Raw genomic sequence first — 23,444 nt, 5'->3', positions numbered from 1 at the left:
AAATCTGTGGGTGTCAACCCTGGGCACCTCTGTTTCTGCCTCTGCAAAGTTACACATCTAACTAACTAACACCTTTGGCTTTTGGTATATGCTTAATAGAACCACTTACTCAGGCAGGCAGTGGCGGGGCACACCTGTAATCCCAGCACTCAGGGAGGCAAAGGCAGGTGGGTCCCTGAGTTCAAGGACAGCCTGGTCTACAGAGCAAGTTCCAGGACAGCCAAGGTTACACAAAGAGAAACCCTGTTTCTTAAAAAAAAAACAAAAAAAAAATCAAAACAACAATAAATCCAAGAACAAACAGAGGCACCAAGAATGACCTGTAGCTCCTGATGGTCTTGTCTTTCCTCCCAGAGGACTGTGGTTACAAGTGTGCTGCCCTCAATACCCTCACAGTTGGCTTTCTTTTTTTCTTTTAAGAATTTTTTAAAAAAAGATTTATTGACTATTATGTACACTATACTCTGTCTCAAAATCAAAAATAAAAATGAATAAATAAAAGAAAGAAAGAAAGAAAAATGAGGGCTGGTTAAATGGCTCGGAGGTTAAGGGCACTGACTGCTCCTCCAGAGGTCCTGAGTTCCATTCCCAGCAACCACATGATGGATCACAACCATCCATAATGTGATCTGATGCCCTCTTCTGGCCTGTGGGTGTACATGCAGGCAGAGCAGTGTATAGTGTACATAATAGTCAATAAATCTTCTAAAAATATTTTTTTTAAGAAGAAAAAAAGAAAGCCAACTGTGAATGCAATAAGGGCAGCACACTTGTAATCACAGTCCTCTGGGAGGAAAGACAAGACGATCAGGAGCTACAGGTCATTCTTGGTGCTATATTAAATTTGAGGCCAGCCTGGGATACATGGGACCCATTGAAAATGTTAAAAGCTTGGCTGGGTGTGGTGGCACATGCCTTTAATCCCAGCACTCAAGAGGCAGAGGCAGGTGGATCACTGTGAGCTCGAGGCCAGCCTGATCTACAAAGCAAGTCCAGGACAGCCAAGGCTAACAGAGAGAGACCCTGCCTCCAAAACAAAACAAAACAAACATAAAAATTGAAAAGCTCAAGATACACACACACACACACACACACACACACACACACACACACACGTTTCAAACTTGATCAGAGCTCAATAATCTGGTAAACAATTATTATATCAACATTCAGAAGATGGAGAAAGGAGACTTACAAGTTCAAAGGCAGTCTCAGCTATGTAGACAGTTGGAGGTTATCCTGTGCTACCTGAGACAGTCTCAAAGTCACAGGAAGGTAAGGTTGGATTCTGATCTATCCAGTAGGAGCGTGTTGAAGACACTGCTGCCTCTGGTGGGCACTCTTAGCATAGCAGCGAGAACGTGAAGTCCCGGCACTTGCTATTCTGATACTGACCACCAGAGGGCAGAAGAACACACTAGCCAGCCAGTTAAATATTGCCATGTTCTGGTGAGCAAGAACTCACTTGCCCAGCTGGAGTGAGCCTCCTCCCTGGCTTTCCTAGCAACTCTGGGAAGGGGAACAGCCCTTATTCCTTCCCTGCCGCCCCCCCCCACCCTGAGCCTAAGGCACAGCTGAATGAGGTGCTGCCCTGCAAGCTTGTGAGTGTCAACCCTGGGCACTGCTATTCCTGCCTCTACAAAATGACACATTTAACTAACACCTTTGGCCTTTGGTATGTGCTTAATAGAACCACTCACTCAGGGGGACAGTGGCGGGGCACACCTGTAATCCCAGCACTCAGGGAGGCAGAGGCAGGTGGGTCCCTGAGTTCCAGGACAGCCAAGGTTACACAAAGAGAAACCTTGTTTCAAAATAACCAAAACAACAACAAATCCAAGAACAAACAAGGGTGCACAAAGGGCTTATGGCAGGAGTGGAGCAGGTGTAGGGGTTAGCAGGTTCCCAGGGAAGAAGAGCTGGGCAGAGGGGGCTTCGAGGTAGAAGGCTGGGCCTGGGAAAGGCCCCAGAAGGGAAGAAGGCCAGTTCAGTTGGGAAGCAGACACCCTGTTCCCCCAGCGCCTCCCTCCCTCCACCATGAGAAGCAAAGGAGAACCACTCATCTCCACCACCTTTTGCCAGAGGTGAAGTGGTTTGTGGGGACGGCGGCTTTGCTGTGGTCTTGTTTTGTTTTGTTTCGAGATGGTGTCTCACTGTATAGCCCAGGCTGGCCTCAACTGTGGCACCTCCTTCTGCCCCAGCTTGAATGCTGGGATGACAGGTATGCGCCAGCATACCAAGCATGACAGTCTTGCATTAAGACATGAGAACTGTGCCAATTTATGGGGTACAGTGTAACTAGGTTTTGCTTTGGGGTTGCCTGGCGTCTAAGCTAAGGTTTCTATTGCTGCAATGAAACACCATGACCCAGAAAGCCGGTTGAGGAGGAAAGGGCTTGTTTAGCTTACGTGTCCACACGTTGCTGTTCATCAGCAAAGGAAGTCTGGACAGGAACACAAACGGGACAGGAACCTCGAAGCAGGAGCTGATGGGCAGGCCGTGGTGCTGCTTCCTGTCCTGCTCCACCTGCTTTCTAATAGAAGCCGGGACCACCAGCCCAGAAAGGCTCCACCCATAGTGGGCTGTGCCCTCTGCCATTGATTGCGAACTGAGAAAATGCCCTACAGCTGCATGCCATGGAGGTGTTTCCTCAGCGGAGGCTCCTTCCTCTCTGATGACTCCAGCTTCTGTCAAGGTGACACAAAACCGGCTGTACACTTGGTTTTCTGTTTGTTGTTGTTGTTGTCGGTTTTGTTTTTTGGAATTTTTTTTCCTTCAGGGGTAGGTATATTATTGGGAATGGAACCTAGGTGTCTATATCTTTTCGGCTGTGACAACCCTGCAGTGACCATCAGGATTCGGACATTGCCTCAACTCCATGATTTTGTGTCCATTTATGCGATGGCTGGGCTGTATACCTTTTGGAGTAGGGAAGCCATTGGAAGTTGAAGCAGATGGGAACAGTCTGAGTACCGGGTGAGAAAAGATGACATGCGGACAAAGTGTGAATCAGAGCTTATGAGCCATGGGTCAATGAGATGGGGGTGGGGGGTAGGAGGGGACTGGAACTCAGACCTGCCTGTCGTGTTCTCCCACTGTCATCAGAGGATGGAAAGTCCCGGCTTTGGAGACGAAGGGAGCAGCTGGGAACCAGTCCTGTGGGGGAAGCAGACTGTAGAAACTGCAAGAGGTAGGGAACCACTTCTTACCCAGATGGAAGCTCTGCGGCACCTCTACTTCCATCAGGAGAGACTCAGGGGTGGGGTGGTGGGACACCTCTGCCTTCTAGAACAGGAAGGTTCTAGCTTGTGTAGCCTTAAGATTCTAGCTTTATGTACCTTGCAAAGCCAAGACGCCTGTGACTGTTCCTTGTGGTGTTAGCAGAAAACGAGGCCAGCGGCAGGCCCAGGGATACTTACCCTCTGGCCACATTGCCTTGATGGCCTCCTGTGAAGAGTGCTTTGGGCAGTACACTATGGTCTCTCCACAACCCTCCGGTCCCCGGGGGCTTCCTGGTTTCTGTGCTTAGACCCCACCAACAAGCCCGCCCCCTTGACAGTGGACTTGGTTCTCTCTGGCAGCTCTTCTTCCTCCAGTTCAGCTCAGCACGCTTGCCTCCATCACCCACCGCTGGGAACTAGAAGAAAGTAGGTTCCGGGCATGACCTCTGAGAGGCCAACCCTGCATGAATAGCACAGATCTCAAGGCTAGGTGATCAGGCATGCCCCTGGGCACCTCTGCAAGTGCTAGGCTGGAAGGGAGGCCTGCCTTGTCCTTCCATCATTGACAGAATACACTATTAGGCAGCAAGGCACCTGTTACAGCGGGTGCTTTTGTGGCCTTTGTCCTGTGGCCTCTGGCCCTAAAATGGCTGTGGATGCTGAGCGGCCCTCATCTATGCAAAGGTTACTGTGAGTGCCTTTCCACTCTCCTGTCTTTAGCTACCTTCCTATTGCTGGGAGGAGACACCGAGACCAAGGGTACATGTGACAGAAAACATTTAGTTGGGGCTTATACTTCCAGAGGGTTGGAGTCCATGGTCGCCTCGGCAGGGAGCGTGGCAACAGCAGGCAAGCACGGATGGTGTTGGAGCAGTTGCTGAGAGCTTACATTCAACTCACAAGCACAAGGCAGAGAAAACTAACTGGGGATGGCATGAGCTTTTTAAGCCTTAAGCCCCACCCCCAGTGACACACCTCCTCCAGCAAGGCCACACCCCCTAATCCTTTCCAAAGGGTTCCACCAACTGGGGAACCAAGTATTCAATCAAATACAAGAGCCTGTGGGGGTTTTATTTATTTATTTGTTGAGAGGTGGTTTCAAGACAGGGTTTCTCTGTGTTAGCTTTGGCTATCCTGGACTTGCTTTGTAGTCCAGGCTGGCCTCAAACTCACAGTGATCCGCCTGCCTCTGCTTCCTGAGTGCTGGGATTAAAGGTGTGCGCCACCACACCCGGCCTTCTTCCTCTTCTTGAGGTACAGTCTCCATGTATTCCTGGCTGGCTTCACACTCACTGTGTAGTCAAGGATGACTGTGAGCTACTGGTCCTCTTGCCTTCAGCGCACAAGAGCTAGGATCACACGCGTGCATCACCATGCCCAGCCTAAAAGGGGCAGCCCAGGCTGGCATCAAATTCCCGGTCCTCCTGTTTCACCCTCTTCCACTCATGCCTACCTGAGTGGGATATGACAACTGTTGTCTTGTTTGTTTGCCACAGGGTCTCACTCTATAGCCTAGACTCAGTTCAAACTCATGGTGGTCCTCCTCCCTTAGCTTCTGAAATGCTGGTATCACAGGCAGGCACTACCACACCCATTCAAGTTATCAAAAAATAGGAAGGGGCAGCAGAGACACGTGCAAAGCTGCTGCCACCCCAGGGAGCCTGGGACTATGTAACACTGTTACAGGATCATCTTCCAGACAATAGCCACACTCCTTGTCACACTCATTGGTGGACACATTGTATTTCTTCTTTGTCTTTCTTTTATTTTCTTTTTTAGTTTTTCCGAGACAGGGTTTCTCTGTGTAGCCTTGGCTGTCCTAGACTCACTTTGTAAACCAGGCTGGTCTTGAACTCATAGAGATCCGCCTACCTCTGCCTCCCGAGTGCTGGAAATAAATGCATGGGCCACCACGCCCGGTTGCTTGTGCTTCTTTCCTGCCTCTCAGCTGTGTAGAAATGCTGCTGCTTTTTGTCTCGTTAAGGCTCCTGTTGCTGTGATAAACACTATGACCCAAAAGCAACATTTCCAGGCAACAGTCCAGTCACTGAAAGAGGTCAGGGCAGGAACTCAAACAGGGCAGAAACCTGGAGGCAGGAACTTAGAGGCCACGGAGGGTGCTTCTTACTGGATTGCTCATCATGACTTACTCAGCCTGCTTTCCTACACAACCTGGAACCACCCACAGTGTACTAGTGTCAACCCAGAAATGGTACCACTGCCAATCTGGTGGGGGCATTTTCTCAGCTGGGCTTCTCTCTTCCAAAGCGACTTTAGCGTGTGTCAGGTTGACACAAAACTAGCCAGTACATCACTGAAAACTTTCACAGACATCTTCGAGTGGCTTGTTACCTCTTGGGACACATTCTTAGCATGAGGCTTGTTGGGCTCAGAGGAAGCCTCTGGGACCCTAGCCCTTCCAGTCTACCCATGGTGGCAGTTCCCTCATCTGGTGCCCTATCACCCGTTTTTTTCCCATCTTGGAGAGTGTGGATGCTAGGTCCTGGGATAATCCTGGCTTCTGTGGGAAGGGGAATTCATTCTCTCCCAGTCAGGTTTTGCAAAACCAGCAGCCTAGTCTGCAGGCTACTCTGCCTTCCAGGATGTTTTAAAAACAAGGATGCTTAACAAACAGAAAGCACAGATTGTGTGTCCAGATGGTCTCTGAGAGCGGGGGTGGGGGAGGGGGGGCAGAGCCTCAGAAGAGGGCGTGATTAATGCGGCCTGTATTTGGAGGAGTGGTTCCCAGCCTTCCTAATGCTACAACCCTTTAAATACAGTTCCTCATGTTGTGGTGACGCCGCCCCCCCCCCCCCCCCCGACCATAAAATAATTTTCATTGCCTCTTCATAGCTGTAATTTGGCTACTGTTATAAATCTTAATGTAAATATCTGATATGCAGGATATCTGGTATTCCACCCCTGTGAAAGGGTCATTCAACACCTCCCATACACACCCACACCCACTAAGGGGTTGAGAACAGCAGGCTCTGCAGCAACATGCAGAAGAGAGCCCATGCCCGGAGCCATGCTTGTGGAGATGCTGCCTGCTTCTCCTGACCTTGCCCCAGGGTTTGGGGTGTTTTGTTGTTGTTGTTTTGCTTTGTTTGAAATAGAGTCTCATTGTGTGGCCCTAGCTATCCTGGAAAGCCCTATATAGACCAGGCTGGCCTCAGACTCACAGAGATGCACCTACCTCTGCCCCACCCCACTCCCCCCCCCTAACCCTGCCACTGGGATTAAAGGCATTTGATGTCACACCGCCAGCCAACATACTGCTGGCCAACCCATGGTCATTTTTCTTCATCCTACCTACCCAAGGTTCTGTCAGCCATGTAATTTGGAAGACTGGCTACCCCTATACTATGACCCCCCAGGAGACATTTGGGCGTCCATTCGAGGGACCAAGGCTGCATAGCCCACTGGAGCCAGCTCAGGATCTGAACACAGGCCACCCATCGGCAGTGTCCCTAGTGGGTCAGTGCCTGGCCATCTGTGCATTTTCCTCTTAGTTCTTATCAGGACAGTCCAGTGGGAGGGGTAGGAGGGAAGTGCCTGTGCCTGGGCTGCATGTGAGCATGGCTACAGACCCGTTTAGCATGGTCCAGGGCATGTGGCCAGCTCCCATGGCCTCCTTCTCCACAGCCAAGGAAATACACATTCTTCTACCACTTAGAATGTGACATTCTGGGAACCATCATGATCTCTATGGCTTGATTTTTTTTTTTCTTTGATAAACTCTTCGGCTGCCATTCATACTGACTTTGGGGGGAGGTTCGGAGCACATTGTGGCCTCCAGGATGGCACTGATGTCCTATTGACTAAGTTTGCTCTGAGGGTCTCAAGAAAGGCACAAAGGCTAGGATCTGTCATTGGGCAGGAGGTTTGGGTAGCCAGTACTCTGTGACTGTGGCTTGATAGTAGAGGATGACAGAGCTGTGAGGGACCCTGGAAGCTTCTGGAACAGAATGACCTCAGTGTCACACAAAGAAACGCCAGGAACAAAGCAAAAGTAACTTGGCAGGGCAGGGGGTTTTTGCAAAAAAGGGTGCAAGTGGGTTAGTAAGCACACGTGACTGAGATGGCCTTTGTCTATTATTCCTGACATTGGTCTTTTTTCTTTTTCTTTCTTTCTTTTTTTTGGGGGGGGTTGTTTTTTTTTTTTTTTTTTTTTTTTTTTTTTTTTTTTTGAGACAGGGTTTCTCTGTGTAGCCTTGGCCATCCTGGACTCACTTTGTAGACCAGGCTGGCCTCGAACTCACAGCGATCCGCCTGCCTCTGCCTCCCGAGTGCTGGGATTAAAGGCGTGTGCCACCACACCCAGTGTCTGACGTTGGTCTTGACTGTGTCTGATCACAGTCTGACACATTAGCCACTCGGTACAGAGGAGGAGGAGAAGGTGGTTTGGGACCTGCAGGCCCTTGTGGGGCTAGCTACGGTCAACCCCTCCAACTTTGTACTGATTCTTTGTGAGTTTCCCATCATGCACCCCAGTCCCACTCATCTCCCTGTCACCTTGTAACTGCCCTCCACCCTTGCAACCTTCCCCCAACAGAAAATAAAAACAAACAAAAGAGAAAGAAAACAAAACAAAACATCTTGTCCCATAATAAACTCCTCTGTCCACACATCTTCACTTGCAAATGTTCGGTGAAATGAGTCACTGGAGCTGGGCGATGGTGGTGCACTCCTTTAATCCCATAGGCAGATGGATCTCTGTGGGTCTGAGGCCAGCCTGGTCTACAGAGTGATTCCAGGACAGCCAGGGCTACACACAGAGAAACCCTGTCTTGAAAAACTAGAAAAAGATAAAAGAAAAGCACCTTTTTTCCATAATGGGTTTGCCGTCAGGATGCAGGTGATGTGAAAACCACAGCTAAATCAAAGCCAGACTAGGAAAGGAGAAGACTCACATCAACGTTGTTGTCATTGGACATGTAGATTCCAGCAAGTTCACCACAACCGGCCACCTTATCTACAGATGTGGTGGAATCAACAAGCAAACCATCGAAAAGTTTGGAAAGGAGGCAGCTGAGATGAGAAAAGGCTCCTTCAAGTATGCCTGGGTCTTGGACAAACTGAAGGCTGAACGTGAGTGTGGTACCACTATTGACATCTCCCTGTGGAAATTTGAGACCAGCAAATACTATGTAACTATTACTGATACCCTAGGACACAGAGACTTCATCCAAAACATGATTACAGGCACATCTCAGGCTGACTGTGCTGTCCTGGTCGTTGCTGCTGGTATTGGTGAATTTGAGGCTGGTATCTCCAAAAAGAGGCAGACCTGTGAGCATCCCCTTCTGGCTTACTCCCTGTGTGTGAAACAGCTGATTGTTGGTGTCAACAAAATGGATTCCACTGAGCCACCCTACAGCCAGAAGAGATACGTGAAGATCGTTAAGGAAGTCAGCACCTACATTAAGAAAATTGGCTACATCTCTGACATAGCATTTGTGCCAATTTCTGCTTGGAATGGTGACAACATGCTGGAGCCAAGTGCCAATATGCCTTGGTTCAAGGGATGGAAAGTCACCTGCAAAGATAGCAGTGCCAGTGGCACCACACTGCTGGAAGCTTTGCATTGTACCCTGCCACCAACTCGTCCAACTGACAAGCCTCTGCGACTGCCCCTCCAGGATGTCTATAAAATTGGTTGTATTGGCACTGTCCCTGTGGGCCGAGTGAAGACTGGTGTTCTTAATCCTGGCATAGTGGTGGTTACCTTTGCTCCAGCCAATGTCACAACAGAAGTCAAGTCTGTTGAAATGCACCATGAAGCACTGAGTGGAGCTCTTCCTGGGGCCAATGTGGGCCTCAATGTAAAGAACATGTGCGTCAAAGATGTTAGACATGGCAACGTTGCTGGTGACAACAAAAATGACCCACCAATAGAAGCAGCTGGCTTCATTGCTCAAGTGATTATCCTGAATCATCCAGGCCAAATTAGTGCTGGCTATGCCCCTGTACTAGATTGCCACACTGCTCACACAGCATGCAAGTTTGCTGAGCTTAAAGAAAAGATTGATCATCATTCTGGCAAGAAGCTGAAAGATGGCCCTAAGTTCTTGAAGTCTGGTGATGCAGCCATGGTTGATATGGTCCCTGGCAAGCCCATGTGTGTTAAGAGCTTCTCTGACTGTCCTCCACTGGGTCGTTTTGCTCTTCGTGACATGAGACAGACAGTTGCTGTGGGTGTCATCAAAGCTGTGGACAAGAAGGCTGCTGGAGCTGGCAAAGTCACTAAGTCTGCCCAGAAAGCTCAGAAGGCTTTGATGTCCCTACTGCATAGATGGACTGAGGCACAAAGCTGGGTGGCAAAACACAGGTGTCAACTTGGGGTACAAGGTCTTGGGTAGAATTCCATGCAGGGGGCTGAATCTGGTCTCTCTCTCTCTCTCTCTCTCTCTCTCTCTCTCTCTCTCTCTCTCTGACTTTCAAGACAGGGTTTTTCTGTTTTCAGAAAGGCTGTCCTGCAACTCGCTCTGCACACCAGGCTGGGCTCAAACTCGGAGACCTACCTGCCTCTCCCCTCTGGAATTCTGGGTTTAAAGGCAGGCACCACCACCTACCCAGCGAGTCTGGACTTTATCACAGCCATTTCTTTCTTTCTTTCTTTCTTTAAATAAGTTATTTAATTTTATTTTAGCATGAGGATGTCAGAGCTATTGGAACTGGAATTACAGACAGTTGTAAGCTGCCATGTGATGGCTGGGAATTGAACCTGGGTCTTTTGGGAGAGCAGACAGTGTTCCTTAACCACTGAGCCATCTCTCCAGCCCCATCACAGCTATTTCTTAAATTATTAGCCCAGTAAGCACAGGGCAGTGAGGAGCCAAGCCATGTCGAGCCAGTCAACACAGGCACAAGGACTCTGTTCCAGAGGCAAATGCTACAGCACAGAGGTCTTCCAGCCCCAGGGAAGAGATACCAGATCTCAGAATTGTCCCAACCATATCCAGGTGGCTATGAACCCCAAGATGCTGTCCAAAGCAGCCCTCCAACTGAGAGGTGCAGGTGCTGGGGCCAGGTGTGGGGCATTTAGAGAGAGTGTGCCTAGAGAGTCTGGGGACAAGTGCTGTGGAACCTTTCTCAGCTCCTGTGGGCTAGACAAGCTCTGTAGGCTCCCTGAGGCCAACTAGAGAATTAATTACTCTGCTACCTAGGAATTAACATAAGCTACATGACTTGCTGGAGATCCACCATGGACCCCACTCATACTGCCTAAGGAGTTACCTCCTGTCTCGGGGGTGTGGGGAGTACAATAGCATCTGCTTTAGAGATCATCATTCTATGCCTCTTGTGGGAGGAGTTGATGCTTAAGGTCCTGTAGCTATCAGGGCCAGGGCTGGGGCAGACTTCCACTTCAATGAGGGAGTCTGTTTTATTGGAATGTCTCTCAAATGTTTCTTCACTTGGCCCCATAGAAGTCAGGCATCAAACTAATCTGGGAGATGGCAGTTGGGGACAGCCTGAAGCCAAGAGGAGGCAGGCAGTACCATGACAAGCTAGGGCCTGCCCAGATCCCATGCAAGGACAGGTCTGCTCACAGAAAGTATTCTAGAAGCACCCAGAGAAAGATGAGCGCTTACTCCGAGCACGTGGCACTGCGTTTGTGGTAGTAGAGGGGCCGAGGCACTGTCCGGCAGTCAGCCTGGTTCTTGGTTTCAGCCCTGAAGCAGGAAGGCATCTAGAGCCACAGCCCTCACTCCTTGTCCCAAACAAAGTTAAACTGGAGGGGAGTGGAGGCAGAAGCTCCACTGGCAGGGTGCTGGCCAGACCGCGCCCAAAGATCTGGACTCAATTCATTCCCAGCAGAGCCTAAACTGGGTGTGACGGTGCACATTTGTTTGGAAGTTCAAAGTCATCCTTGGCTATATAGCAAGTATGAGGCTACAGGAGGCTCTGTCTCAAAAATACACAAACAAGACTTACTTCCTTCTTCAGCACCTCTCTCTTACCCTAGAGCTAAAAAAAAAAAAAAAAAAAAAAAACTACATTCAAATTGCTTTTTGGCAATTTCAGTTCTGTTCCAAAACCCAGAATGACATAGAAATGGGCCGGCAATATGTCTCACTGGGCAAAGGAGCTTGCGGGTGTGGTGGCGCATGCCTTTAATCCCAGCACTCAGGAAGCAAAGGCAGATGAATCTCCGTGAGTTCGAGGCTAGCCTGGTCTACAAAGCGAGTCTAGACAGCCAAGGCTATATAGAGAAACCCTGTCTCGAAAAACAAACAAACTGCTTTTCCAGGTTAGGTAACACTGGTCCCTCTTTTCCACCTGCCGGCTCTGTCCTGGCCCAGGCCTTCCTTACTGATCTTCTAGCCTGTCTCAGAGCCCTGAGCCCCTCCCTGCCCCAAGTCCTGCCCCCTCCAACCCAGCCCCCTCACTGCCAACCATGCCGCGGTACCCCCTTCAGCTCTTTGTACCCAGATCTTTTTCTTTTTTAATTTTTTTAAATTTAATTTTGCTTTATTTGCATTGGTTGAGGCCATTAGATCCCTTGGAACTGGAATTACAGACAGTTGTGAGCTGCCATGTGGGTGCTAGGAATTGAACCCAGGTCCTTTGTTAGCGCAGACAGTGCTTTTAAACACTGAGCCATCTCTCCAGCCACCCCCCGCCCCAGATCCTTTTTATCACTCTGTGATTGGCATGTGAGAGAAACCTATCACATCCCTAATGCATCCAGTGCCGATGTCTTGGATGTGCAACTGTGCAACTGTACCGGCTCCGGGATTAGAAGAGGCCACACTTGGGTTTTGTTTGTTTGTTTGGGTTTTGGTTTTGAATCTGTTATTTCCCAGCCTCCTCCCCATCTTACAAGTGCAAAACCTGAGGCACAGAAGACTGCAACCAGTAGGGCCAGAGCTGGTCTCCAGGTCTGCACCCTGTGATGGCTGGCTGCTCTTGGTTGTCAACTTGACTTTATCTGGAATCAATTAAAAACCCCAAAATGGAGGGCACTCCTGTGAGGGATTTCTGCTTACTTTAAAGTGGGAAGGTCAGCTTCCAATCTGGATCTTTGAGAAGGAAAACACATCTTTAATGAAGATCTTTCATCCAGATCTAATCTGGGTCAAGCCTTCAGCTGGAAACTCTATAAGGGACTTGCAGGAAGGAAGTTTTTGCTTTCTGCCTGCTTGCCCTCGCTCTCACTGACAAGTTCACTCCTTCACTGACACTAGAGCCCACGTCTTCAGGATTCCAGTGTAGACTGAAGGGACCAGCTGAGACGTGCAGCCTCGTGGAGTAAGCAAGCCAGGAAGCAGCACCCCTCCATGGCCTCTGCATCAGCTCCTGCCTCCAGGTTCCTGCGCTGTTTGAGTTCCTGTCCTGACCTCCTACAATGATGAACAGTGATGTGGAAGCCTAAGCCAAATAAACCCTTTCCTCCCCAACATGCTTTGGTCATGGTGTTTCGTCACAGCAACAGTAACACCGAGACGAATCCCCACCCTGCTTGTCATCTGGCTCCTCGGTAACAAAGCCCATCCAGGAGCCTCCATTTTCCAGGAATCCCCAGCCCTGCTTTGCCCAAGGAAAGGCTTAGATTATCTATGGCTAAGGATCTGCCCTTGGAAGCTGGGCCTGGTGACACAGGCCTGTAATTTCAACACTTGGGAATTTAGGAGTTCAAAGTCATCTGGTCACACAGTGAGTCTGAGACAGCCTGAGGTACATGAGACCCTGTCTCAAAACAGCAGGAAAGACAGAGGCTGTAGGGATGGTTCAGCGGTGTAGCGCAGTACAGAGGGTGTCCTGCACTTGAAGATGACCCAAGCTCGGCTGTCAAAGGCATGGGCCACCCCATCCAGCTTGGAACGTTCAAAGTATAAACAATATTACTTTTTTTTGGAAAAGGCAGCTCACCTAGTTCTGAGCTTCCTGCTTTTTTCTAGTTAGTCCATATCCAACCCAGCCCAGGCTCTGAGGACTCCATCTCACCTTCCCCACGGCCATTCAAGGGACCCCAGCTGGCCACTAACATGGCTCACACTAGCTCTTCTGTACTCCGTGCTCACAGTGACCTTGTGGCAGATAGCCACATCCCTGTCCTGCTGCACATCCTTCCAGAAATGCTTAAAAAGAATTGCGGATCCCCTGCAGACTGGCTCTCCTCTTGGTCCGGTTAATGTTACATACACTTCAGCCCAAGTAGGTAGGTCGTGAGCGCAACTTATGCTTGCTTATTTATTTATTTATTTTTAAAGGCCCAAGACTGACTTCTCATGCTAATCAGTCCACTTCTTCCTCCCAGGTGCTAGCATCTCAGGGGTACACCAACACCCTCAGTTTTATGTGGTCCTTGGGATTGAACCCAGGGCTTCTGGCATGCTAGGTGAGCACTTTCAACCTACACATTCCAAGTCTGTGTGCACCACATCAAGCAGGAACCCACAAAGGCCAGGAGAGGGCGTCAGATCCTTGTGAACCTCTTGAGGTGGGTGCTGGGAACCGGACTCCAATCCTCTGCAAGATTTTGTTGTTTTTAAAGGTCTGGTAGAGGAGCTGGAGAGACAGCTCAGTAGTTAAGACTGCATCCACACCAGCCGGCTGGCAATGAGCTGTAATTCCAGCCCTAAGGGATCTGGCACCTTCTCCTAGCTTCCTTGGGGATGTGCACACACGTAAATAAGAATTAAAACAATCTTTTTATTAAAAAATTAAAATGTGAATGCCAGGCATGGTGGCACATGCCTGCAATCCTAGCACTCCAGGAGGCAGAAGCACGTGGATCTCTGTGAGTTTGAAGCCAGCCTGGTCTACAGAGTGAGTCCAGAACAGCCAAGGCTACACAGAGAAACCCTGTCTTGGAAAAAAAAATGTGAAAAATATGGGGAAGGTTGATTAGTGGCAAGGTACCTGCCCCACCTGTAGGTGACCTAGAGTTGAAATCAAACAAAGGCAACTTTCCCAACACAATGCCCTGCAAATTTCCTTCCTCCCTGCCCCCATCTCTTTTAATCCAGCTTCCTCTCTCCAAGCCCCTTCCTCTCTCCTTTGCAATTTTTATTTGGTGGTGGTTGTGAAACCTGAGTCTTTCATCTATAGAATTTTCCAGAGACTGGGTGGTGTCACTCTTTCAATGACATTAGCCAGGCTATGGTGGTCGATGCCTGTAACACTCAAGGGGCTGAGGCAGAAGAATTGTCGCAAACTTGGGAGCCTGCCAGGGCTAATGAGTATAAGATCAGCCAGAAATGCATAGGAAGAGACTGTCTCAAGAGACAAACAAGCTAGGCATGTTGATGCATGGGAGGCAGAGCATCAAGAATTGGTGGCCAGCCTTGGCTACAGAGCAAGCTGGAGGCTACAGCTGGCTAAAGACTGTTTCAGAAAATCTTTGGAGCTTGTGATTTTCTCTGCTGGTTAACCCACTTTTCACTGTCAAGGGGCTGATTTCCTTTTCTTTCTTCTTTCCTTTCTGTTTTCTTTTTGAGACAGAGTTTTTCTTTGTGTAGCCCTTGTTTGTCCTGGAACTGGCTTTGTAGACCAAGCTGTCCTCAAACTCACAGCAATCCACTTGCCTGTGCCTCCCAAATGCTAGAATTAAAAGGTGTGTACCATCACACTCAGCTTTGATTTCCTCTTCTTAATAAATTATCTCATTTCTGCATTTACTTTTTTAAAGGGGTCACTAGGAAAGCAGAGGCAGGCAGGTTTTTATGAGCTTGAGGCTAGCCTAGTCTACAAAGGGAGTTCTAGGCCTATCAAGGCAGCACAGAGCCTGTCTTAAAATTTTTTTAAATGGAAGTAGGGGTGGAGAGATGTCTCAGAGGTTAAGAGCACTGACTGCTCTTCCAGAGATTCTGAGTTCAGTTTCCAGCAACCACATGGTGTCTCACAACCATTTGTAATGTGATCTAATGCCCTCTTCTGTCATGCAGGCATACATACAGGCAAAACATTGTATAGATAATAAATAAATCTTAAAAAAAAAAAAAAAAGGAAGTTGGGGGCTGGCCATGGTAGCACATGCCTTAATCCCAGCACTCCAGGTAAAAGTAGGGGATCTCTATGAATGCACGGCCAGCTTAGTCTATTGGCATAGAGTATTCCAGAGCATTCCAGGCCACTCAGGGCTGCGCAGTGAAGCCTGTCTCAAAATACAAGCAAACAAACATGAGCTGTTGTGCTCCCAAAAGACCACCAGGAGACGAAGCCGATACAAGAACAAGAGGATCTTTATTTGCAGCTCGAGCCTGGCTCCCAACCATCACCAACACAGTGGTTTCAGGAGGAAAACCCTGTGTTCTGGGTTGAGGGTAATTTATAGCTCCCTTTCCCTCCCAGTGTGCCTAAAGAAGGAGAGTTCCAGCCTGGCAAATGTCTATTGGTTAAGATACAAAAGGAGTTATTGTGTTTTAAAGATATTGGTTATGAGAGGACACCAAAATCACAGATGGTTCTGGTTTTCTTTGTTCTCCCTTGCTGGGGGAAGCAACTGGTTTTGGTTGGAAGGTTCTGTCCTGTGCTAATAGGCTGTTGCTAGGGGAGAGGGCAATTAGCACATTCTGTGGTGTTTCTAGGAACAAGGTAACCTCTGAGCAGGTGATCCAGTAACTAATATCTCTGATGGGCAGGCAGGAATGCAATAATGCCAGTTCCTCCCTGCAACTGAATAATATCTCTGATGGCCAGACTGGTGTAAAATTTGCTCCAGTGACCCTGAAATCCAATTTTAATTCTTCTAGTCTCTCAGAACAATAAAATCCAAGCATAAAAACCATCCCCACTGCCACCAAATACAATGTTTTTCTTTATTTCTTGGCAGTCTTACTATATAGCCCTGGCTGGCCTGGAACTCACAGAGATACACATCCCTCTAGCTGGAATTGAAGGTGTGTGTGCTACCATGCTCCTGCCTCAGCCTTCTGAGCACTGGGTGTGAGCCACCTTGCCCAGCTAGTTCCTTCCACTTTTCAAATAGGGAGAAAGGGCAAGGGGGGGGGGCCAAGAGGGAAAAGCCCCCCCCCCTTAGTTGAATCATACTGCACACTGAGCCTGGAGACTATTTAAGGATGAAAAATGTTTCAGTCTCTTGGCTTAGACCCTTGAACTCAGTGACAAATCAGATGCACTCACTGAACCAGCTGCCCTGCTCTTCTGAAATCTGGGAGAAAGAGTGTCCCCACTTCTGCTAAGCACTCTGGGTAAACTCAAAGAACAGGGCGGCAACACGGTGGGTTCTGAGAGCCAGCTGCCGTATTCGGTGAAGGTGTCTGATGTTTCCTGTGTTCTCGTTCCTGATACCTTTCCCCAGCCTCGCGTAGGAACCACATCTTATGACTTGCATTTGTTTAGATCAGTGGCTCTCAGCCTTCCTAATGCCGCAACCCTTCAATACAGCTCCTCGTGTTGTGGTGACCCCCCCCCCCAACAGAAAATTATTTCTGTTGATACTTTACAAGCATAATTTTGCTACTGTTATGAACAGTAATGTAGATATCTGATATTTCTGATAGTCTTAGGTGACCCCCGTGAAAAGGTCATTTGACCCCCAAAGGGGGGTCACAATCCACAGGTTGAGAACCACTGGTTTGGATGTATCTCGCTGTCTTAGCTACTGTCTACAATAAGCTGATGACATAGATTTTGTCAAACTATATTTGTCAAAATATATTTTGAGACAGGGTCTCTTGTGTTTCAGGCTGCCCTTGGACTCCCTATAGCCAAGAATGGCCTTGCATTTCTAATTCTTCCACATCCACCTCCCAAGTTCTGGGATCACAGGTGTGCACCACCACAGCTATGTTTGTGTGGTGCTTAGGGCAGGCTAAGCTAGCTCTCCATCAATTAAGCTACATTTCTAGCCCAACACTGTTGTACCTTTTGGCTTTTTGTACCCTGAGGCATATCACAAATTTCTGGTGATAAAATCCAAGACTCCTTGTATCCCCAAAGGAAAGCTTTTTGCACGAGGCCGGCAGACACCGTTTAGTGGATCTTCTCAACAAATTCCTAAGAGTAGCAGGCCAGCCTCTCATCTGAAAAGACATAGTAGAGTTGGGTGTGAGCGTGCACATATGTGTGTGTGTGTGTGTGTGTGCGCGTGCTCACGCGCTCACAAAACTACCCCCAGTCTAGACCTGTAGAAGGGGTTGGTGACTCACAGAGTCTATCAGGAGACAATGCAGAAAGAGAGAGCCAGGGAGTTGGCCCCAGAAGTGAGCTGGCTCTGAATTTTCTCTAGTTCTGGTCTCTTCAACAGGCTACAGGACACAGGCAAGCTGCAGGTCTCACATCATAGTGAAAGGCACTTTGCTCAGGCCCCTGCTATCCAACAGGTTGACAGAATTCTACCAGCCTTTAATTAGGAACCTGAGAGGAGGGTCTTGGAGCTGCCTGGGTCGCACTCCATTCTGGCTGCCGCAGCCAGCCGCAGGCTGCCTCTGTACCTGTTAAATTTTTTTCTCAGATGTAAATGTTGAGCATGGCAGACACCGGTGGGGGCGGTAGGGCCAAGGACAGACGTGTAGGTTTCCTTTTGTTACTTTCTCACTTCTCCTTTACAGACTATTGCCCATTTTGTCTAAAACTTAACAAGATAGCAGGAGAGCTGTCTTAGGCCTGAGTTTAGCTGGAGGCACAGGGCTGGAAAGTCTGGAGAAGAGAGCACGCGATAGGAGGCATCAAAGACAGGCCACATCACCAGGATTGGAACACATAACCTGAGATTCGGCTTCTGTTCCAATACTGAGCCCTTTACAGCGGTCTTAGCAAAACTGGCTCTTTACAGACCCAGCTGTACACTTCTCAGCAGGCCACTGCCCAGAACCACATGCCCCCCAACTCAGGGGTGCCAGCAGTCCAAGGGACTTTAAGATAATGCCAACCCTTGCCCAGGAAGCTAAGTGAGAAAGCATCAAGGGCACTTCTGTGACCTGTTGCTGCCCAGGAAAGGAGTGTGATGGCTTTCTGAAATCTCAAGGAGCCTTCCCCGAGGGACAGGAAAGTATTTAAGTTCAGCTCTGCTGGTGGGCCACAGCCTGGGGGGGGGGGTGCTCTGGCAGGACAGCTCTCCAAGCAGACTCTCGCTGAACTCTCTTCCCCGGGGCTGGGAGCTCCTCCCAACCCCGTCCTCAAGCTTAGGGATCAGAGCAGCCCCAGCGAGTCCCCGGGGACGCGGCCACGTCGGGAACAAAGGCACGCAGAGGGGTCGTGGAGTCGGAGGCTCCCAGGGGGGCGGGGGGGGGGCGCCGCGCTCTCTCCCGGCTCCTCCCTTCTCTCTGCGTCCTCCGCCTCCTCCATCCTTTCCGAGAGGCCGAGTAGGCGGCTGCACCAACTTCACTAAAGCTTCCCAAAGTTGCGGGGTGCGCGTGTGGAGTGAGGCAGGGAGCACGGCGGAGAGGCACCGGGCTCTGGGAGCCTTAGCTGCTGTTAGGGAGGCCGCCGGCGGCGGCTAACAGGATCGGGGTCCTGGATAGGTCTGATCATTCGCCTGCGGCTAGAACATCGCCCGCCTGGCGCCGCTTCCCGCCCAGTGAGGGGACCAGCTCGGCCGCGCCTCCCTCCCCGCAGCAGCCAAGGAGGCAGAGTTGGAGCGGTGGGGAGCGCGGCCCCCAGCACCTTCTGAACGGGGGACGCAGTTGGGGGCGGATGCTGCCGGTGCTAGACGCCGGCCTCCGGAGAGTCGGATCCGCCCGCCGGGAGGAGGAGGCTCGGCCGGGGTAAGTAGGGAGCCCGCGTCCCGGCACCGCCTCCTGGGCCCTAACCCCGCGCCGACCGCATCCCGGAGTGCGCGCCAAACTTTGGGAGAAGGGGACCGGCCGAGGGCGGGAGAGGAGTTCCCTGCACTGGGAAAAACCCAAGCTGCCAGATTTCCTATCTGCTTGGTACCTACTCCTGGCTCACCGCACAAGCCCCACAGGGGATGATCTCAGCCCCTTCAAGCCGGCCGGCAGGCACACACTCCGAAATGCACGCTCCTGGAAGCGCAGGGTTGGGCACTTTTAAACCAGTCTGGGTTTCTTTGCTGGTCCTGCAGCTCCTTCCACCATGAAAGGGAGCCCCCACACTCCATAGCAGGGGGCTACTAACTGCCGTGGTTTTGGAAAGCCGTGACTGAGAGACCCACTGAGGCCCAGGAACAGGGAGGAAGAAGCAAATACTGCAGTCATTTCTCCTGAGCTAACGGGGGCCGATTTAGCGTCTGGATGATGTGTCTGGGTGTGCGCAGCCCTTCCGTAAGCAGATGGGGGAGAACGGAGCCAATGATCCCGAAACTTTCTAAGAATTTTTCTGGACCAGGGTCTTTGAAGTGTGAGGAAAAGGCTGAATGCTGGTGCTGCGCCTGACATCTGCGTGGTGGGGGTGACAGGGCGTTGCAAGGAAATAGGGACCCTTCCCCCTGGCGGATGTACTTCCTCAGAGAGACTTCCAGGGGGATACCGGCTCTGAGCCATATATATGGGGCCACAGATTGAGCTGAGACTCAACCTGTGAAACCAGGCCTGTCTTTCGGAGTTTCTACAGTGTCCTGGTGGGTCCCAAGGGTTTTCTGGGGCCTAGTGCAGAGCAGGGCACACAGCCTTAGCTGTCTGATGACTGATGACTGATGGCACCAGCAGTGAATGGATTTTGGATTTGCCTTGAGCGGAGCCCAGTGAGCCTCAGCTGAACTAGCATTGATCTTCTTGGGGGAGGAAAAGGCCTCACTGGTTGCAGGGAGCCCTGCCTGGTCTCTTGTGTGTGTGTGTGTGTGTGTGTGTGTGTGTATGTGTGTGTGTGTGTGTGTGTCTCCCAAGTGGCATGTCCCACTGTGCCTCATGGTTACCTCTCCCTCCCCAGAACAAGAGGAAGGTTCCATTTCAGCATCTGGCTAAGTGGGCATGGGATGGAGTCAGAGAGGTTGTGTGCTATTTGGCAGACATGGAGAGAGCTCTGCGGTGGACAGTGTAAGTGGATTCAATTCATCCTCTTGTGCCCTCCCCACACGGGGGCAGGTGAATTAGTGGAAAAAAGAGGCTAGTGGGAACATGCTGGGCATAGAGTCCTTAGGACATGTGGAATTGGGGACATCTGCTCATGCTGGAACCTGCTGGCCTGACTGGAGAAAAGTGGTTAGGAGGGTCTAGTAGAAGCAGGGGCTTGACATGATGGTAGCACATAATGGCGGAGGTGAGGGTGTGATCGCAGTCCCTGTGCTAGCTGCTGTGGGTTTTCCAGAAGAGCAGACACATTCTTTTTTGCTGGAACTGGGCCTGCCAGCACTTGGGACTAAGAATCCACAAAGATGTGAGGGTGGTCTTGGCCTGTCACTGGGAAGAAATGGGTCAGTCCCCACTCCTGTACCTGAAGAATATTGACTAGCAGCCGTGTATAATCCAGGGACCTAAATGGCAGGGAGTGCCAGACCTGTGGTCCCAGAGGAGAAAGGAGGGGTTTTGTGCTTGGGCACCCCCAATTCTGGGTAGAATGCAGCAGCCGGTCCCTTCTCATCCCCCCTTTCCACCTTTACTATGTCTTCTGAGGTCAGGAGTTCCGCAGACATTGTCCCCTTAAGCCACTCCCACGCTCTAGATTTCTGTTTGGTCTCCTTTTTTTACAGATGGGAAACTGAGCCTCAGAAAAGCTAAACATGGGCCAGGCTCAGTGGTGCACGCCTTTAATCCCAGCACTTGGGAGGCAGAAACAGGAGGATCCCTGTGAGTTCCAGGCTAGCTGGTCTACAAAGTGAGTTCCGGGACAGTCAAGGCTATACAGAGAAACCTTGTCTTGAAAAAGCAAAACCTAGCAAACAAACAAACAAACAAAATCCCAAAACCCTAAACATCTTTCAAAGTCACACAGTTGGTAAGAGACCAAGCCAGGATTTGAACCTGGAGAGCCTGATTTCAGAATTGCGCTGGCTCCACCATGCCAACCTGTCTGTATAGGCTGAGACTGTAGACAAAACTGTCCCTTATGTGCTGTCCCCTGGCCGAACTGTCCAAGTCATCTACCATTAAGTGGATCACTATACCCCTTCCCCTTGACCACTTGTTAGCATAAACTATTGTCTGAGGAGGTTATTCCTTACCCACCATTTCCCCAATGAGCATAAGGGGTCATGGCTGTAGCTGTCCTTCCAACCATACCAAGTGTCTTGGAGATCTGGACTCTTCAAATCATCAGAAGGGACAGGTGAGGGTAGAGCCAGCTAACCAGGGGAGATGATAGCAAATCTCACTTTGTCCCCAGCTGTACTTCTGTACACAGGACCCACAGACTGTCAGCTGTCTGATGCCATGAGGCACAGGAGGATATAGGACCAAGAGTGGATTAGGATCATGCCTGCAGGGTCAGGGTTTCTATCTACCCAGAGCCTCTAATATGGTATCTACAAGATACCCTTAGGTACCCTTAAAAGGATGCGAGAGGCCTTGGGTGAGCGTAGCTCAGCTGACATCTCACATCCCCATCAAACAGAATCTCACCGGATGCGGTCCAAGTGCTCTTGAAGTCCTAGCCACGGGACACCGGGAACTTTTTGTCCTTTCTTGGCAGAGTGGACGTGTTGGATGGAGAGAGGAAGATGGTGTACCGGGCCATCCTACAGAGGACAGGGACTGGTCATCTTTGTACATTCAGCCTCATCCTAGTGCCTGACATCTGAGGAAGGTGGGAGTGTTATCAAGGAATGGGTGAAGCCTGAAAGGGCTGTGTGCCATTGCTGCGGTGTTGCACTGTAGGCATCTTGGCTGCTCAGCGAGGTAGAGCAGCCTCAGGAAAGCACATGATAACAGCCTTTAAACAGGGCAGATTTGCATCACCCTTTCTTTGAGGCCTCATCCAAATGTGTGGATTCCACAGTTGGGTGTGGGTGGTGGGGAACAGGGTGCTGGTCTCTGCAGGCTCAGGCACCTTCCATCTCCGTTGTCCCAACTCTAGCTGCCTGCTCCTGGTCCCCAGCCAGTGTGGAGGGAGGAGTTGGCCACGGGAGCCATGTCAGTCTCCAGCCTCAGTCTGGCTCTTCCTGAGTCCTGCTACCTTCTCACAAAGATGGTTGTGTGCTGGAGCTCTGAGTGTTTCTCTGAACTCCAGGCAATTCGTCACCGGGGTCCAAGAGGACTCTGTGGGAAGTCTGGAGGTAGTGTGGAAAACCAACAAACCAATTTCCCACTCAGCCGCTCCTGGTGGCCACAAGTAAACAGCCGCTTCTGGGGCCAGCCTGGACTGTTGGAAGGCTATGCCTGCCCCTTCTTGCCCCACCCTACTCCCTTGACTCTGGGAGCCTCAAATGCCAGGGAGCACATCCTGGCCAGGCCAGGTCTTGTGCTACTGGACAAGGTGTTGGTGGTTGGGATCAGGTGAAACTCTGGGAATAAAGGACAGCCTGGGGCTGCAGCTTGACTCTGGGTAAGTACTTTCTAGGAGGAAGGCTGGTTCTTTGACTTGGAGGGTGGAGAACAGCACAGCTTTTCAGCAGCTTTGGGGCTTCTTACACATTGCCTCCGGGTAGGTAGACCAAAGCGAATTTTCAGGTCACAAAAGACCTTTAGAGGCCACGTGCTCATTTCCTTTGTACAGGTTCTAGATTGACGACAAAACTATCCCAGAGTTGGATCCACTCAGGGAAGGCTGGCGGTGTGAGGTCACCCGTGGCTTCACAGAGTGCAAGCTCTAGCGGACCTTCTGTGTCTTTGAGATGGGTAGCTGACCCTCTGAGGGCAGCTGCAGCTTATTAGTGATGGGCTGAGAGTTCACATGCAATCAGAAAGGAGGTGAGCTCTAGGTGAGGCCAGCTTCCTGGTGCTCAGGGCCAAAAAGAGTCCCAGAGTCCTCTCGTGTGTGGCTGTGTGAGCTGGGGCTATAAACTGGACACTTTGGGAGCCCAGCAGAGGGACAGTGCCTGAGGGTGCCAGGCTGCTGGAGAAGGGAGTCGTGGGGTGCGCCCCCTCATGACTGCAGGCTTTTCTTCCTTTGGTGCTGGGGATGGAAGCGAGGGTCTTACACACTCACTAGGTAAACTCTCTACCACTGAGCTCCCTCCCCATACCCATCCTGCAGTCTTGGTGGGGAGGATGCACCCATACACAAACTATTAAGTAAGCACAAGACATGTAGATCCACTCCAAAAACATTTATAGGCACAAACGTCCTACAAACACAGGCCTCCAAACTCAAGGAACTGAGAAGGCAAACTATGTAATATTTAAAAACACACTGGTAGGTACTTACTTAACCTTTCTGGGTCTTCCTTTCTTGGTCGATAAGAAGGGACTGGGAGTTGGG

At 50.3% G+C, this 23,444-nt stretch overlaps 2 protein-coding genes across 2 annotated transcripts in view; both read left to right on the top strand.

Annotated features, from left to right (window-relative positions):
* Positions 1-3,867: 3,867 nt before the first annotated feature.
* On the top strand, positions 3,868-21,825 carry LOC127195037 (elongation factor 1-alpha 1-like). The gene is made up of 4 exons (XM_051152487.1): positions 3,868-3,911; positions 8,113-9,552; positions 18,680-18,898; positions 21,717-21,825. Exons 1-4 carry the CDS (start codon positions 3,868-3,870, stop codon positions 21,823-21,825), a joined length of 1,812 nt encoding a protein of 603 aa, XP_051008444.1.
* Positions 18,429-23,444, top strand: part of Chst3 (carbohydrate sulfotransferase 3) — a 31,719-nt gene continuing 26,703 nt past the window's right edge. The window contains exon 1 of the mRNA XM_051153099.1: positions 18,429-18,898. The gene's annotated coding sequence lies outside the window, so the exon portion shown is untranslated. The remainder of the gene's footprint in view (positions 18,899-23,444) is intronic.

Source organism: Acomys russatus, chromosome 11 (assembly GCF_903995435.1).
Source record: "Acomys russatus chromosome 11, mAcoRus1.1, whole genome shotgun sequence".
Classification (NCBI taxonomy): domain Eukaryota; kingdom Metazoa; phylum Chordata; class Mammalia; order Rodentia; family Muridae; genus Acomys; species Acomys russatus.
Note: the sequence above shows the minus strand (reverse complement) of the source record. Positions and strands in the feature narration are given on the sequence as shown.